Source organism: Pangasianodon hypophthalmus, chromosome 20, assembly GCF_027358585.1.
Source record: "Pangasianodon hypophthalmus isolate fPanHyp1 chromosome 20, fPanHyp1.pri, whole genome shotgun sequence".
Lineage (NCBI taxonomy): Eukaryota > Metazoa > Chordata > Actinopteri > Siluriformes > Pangasiidae > Pangasianodon > Pangasianodon hypophthalmus.
In genome coordinates this window covers 611,424-613,714 of record NC_069729.1, presented here as the reverse complement: position 1 = coordinate 613,714, position 2,291 = coordinate 611,424, and the positions used below count along the sequence as shown (strand labels likewise).

The 2,291-nt window shown below is 40.4% G+C and overlaps 1 protein-coding gene across 2 annotated transcripts in view; it reads left to right on the top strand.

The window, feature by feature from the left end:
* Positions 1 to 981: 981 nt before the first annotated feature.
* capzb (capping actin protein of muscle Z-line subunit beta) overlaps positions 982 to 2,291 on the top strand; it is a 14,324-nt gene continuing 13,014 nt past the window's right edge. Inside the window, exon 1 of one of the 2 annotated variants that reach the window (XM_034314246.2) lies at positions 982 to 1,197. In XM_034314246.2, the coding sequence (XP_034170137.1) occupies positions 1,195 to 1,197 (3 nt within the window). In that variant the 5' untranslated portion in view covers positions 982 to 1,194. The remainder of the gene's footprint in view (positions 1,198 to 2,291) is intronic. The other variant, XM_034314248.2, reaches the window with a different exon arrangement.

Genomic DNA, 2,291 nt, shown 5'->3' with positions numbered 1-2,291 from the left:
CTCAGGAAGCACCTTTAATTACACATAAATTATAATGAGAAATTAATAAACATTAGAAATAAAACAAAAGGATTTTTAAAAAAAAAAAAAAAAAACAAAGCAGTGTTTTGGTTTCAACATTTTCATTTTATTGTCGAAAGGTTGCTTTATTGACATGAGAAATATAAACAATTGTGTTGCTGAAGTTTGGATACAGACTTTGGAAACAAATTAGAAAATAACTACAGAAATAAATACAATAAAATAAATAAAAATAAATACAAACAAATTTACATTCAACAATACAGTCAAAAGGAAACACTAGTAATGACACTTACACAACCCTGAGAATATATATATATACACACACATACATACAGCATACATACATAGATATAATAATAATAATAATAAAAGAAAAAAGATATACACATATCTATCTATCTATATACACACACAAACATATATATATATATATATATATATATATATATATATATATATATATATACACACACACACATACATACAAATAAATAGAATTTAAAAAAAAACAGTAAATATAGTCTATAGTCTAAGTATATAGTCTCTCTCTCTCTCTCTCTCAGTTTTCATGTGCTTTATTAGCATGACGAATAATTGTACATGTGTATTTCCAAAGAAGGTATAAAGGAAAGGCAGAGTAAAAACAGGAGAAATAAAATAAAAACACAAAACAAAATAGAATACCAATAGATTAAACAAAAAAAGTGCAAAAAAAGGCGCTGTATACAGAGTAATTGAAGAAGAAACTCTCTCTCGCTCCCTCTATCGGCTGCACGCGGTACTGCACTCCGGCCGGCCCAGGCCACGCCCTCTGTTGTTCCATACATGGCCATGCCTAACTTACCTCTCTCTGATTGGTTGGTGGCGCTAGGCCTTAACACGACCCGGATATGCTCTTTTTTATTTTTTTTGCAGTCTCCGCCTCTTTTCGCGTGGCCCCGCCCCTTTCCCACCATCACCCCCCCTCCCCGGTTGAGGAAGTGAGTTGCGCTGACAGGGCTGGGCTCCGAGGAGAAAGCTGCTAGCATCCGCTCGGCACGGCTAAAAACACGGTGTAGCGCCGAGAGAACCGAACCGAACCGAACCGAGCCGAACCAGCAAACAGCCTCCGAGACGAGCGCTTAGACTCACCCGGGACCGCGTATTTATCTCTCCGAGACCGTCGCAAACATGGTAAGGCCTGTCGCAGGGTTGCTAGGCTAAGCTCAGCTCCGGGTGTTATGCTATGCTAAGCTAAGACAAGCTATGATATGATATGCTAGGCTAGGCTAGGCTAGTCCCTGCCTTTTCCTTTTATAGGAGAAGCGCTGCGTGTCCGGTGCCACCCCAGAAAACTATTTCTGTTCATTCTGAAAGGAAATGAGGAATGTTCTGTGTGTTTTCATGAGCAATGATTTAGTGTTTTCACCTGTGTGTGTGTGTGTGTGTGTGTGGGGCAGTGCTAGCTGCTCTGGTGTGTGTGTGTGTGTGTGTGTGGTGGATGTTTGTGGATTAACTCTTACTAGGTGTTGATATGGCAAAGCCTCTTCAGGTTACTGCAGTTCTGCAGGGTATAAATCCCTCCTGTCCGAGCTCCTCACACAGCACCAGCACCAATAAAACACGCTAACATCCATCAAATACACACTCATTCAACACACACACGCACTCTCTCTCTCTCACACATACACACACACTCACACACACACACAGATTCAATACACAAGTTAAAGTTCTCTCTGTGTGGGTTCTGACCTGCCCCCTGCACTCGAGTTGGTGATGTGCAGAGTTGAGGAAGTGAAAAGTGCACAGAGTGTGTTTATAAAAGTTATTCCGACTCCCACTAACACCGTGTTCACACCTAATGGCCTCCTGCATCTGGATTACACCAGGACGCAGATTATTCTTCATGAAGGTGTTTAATTTTGATCTTCAGGACGCAGATTATTCCTCATGAAGGTGTTTAGTCTGATCAGGACGCAGATTATTCCTCATGAAGGTGTTTAATCCGATCAGGACGCAGATTATTCCTCATGAAGGTGTTTAATCCGATCAGGACGCAGATTATTCCTCATGAAGGTGTTTAATCCGATCAGGATGCAGATTATTCCTCATGAAGGTGTTTAATCTGATCAGGACGCAGATTATTCCTCATGAAGGTGTTTAATCCGATCAGGATGCAGATTATTCCTCATGAAGGTGTTTAATCCGATCAGGACGCAGATTATTCCTCATGAAGGTGTTTAATCCGATCGAGACTCAGATTATTCCTCATGAAGGTGTTTAAT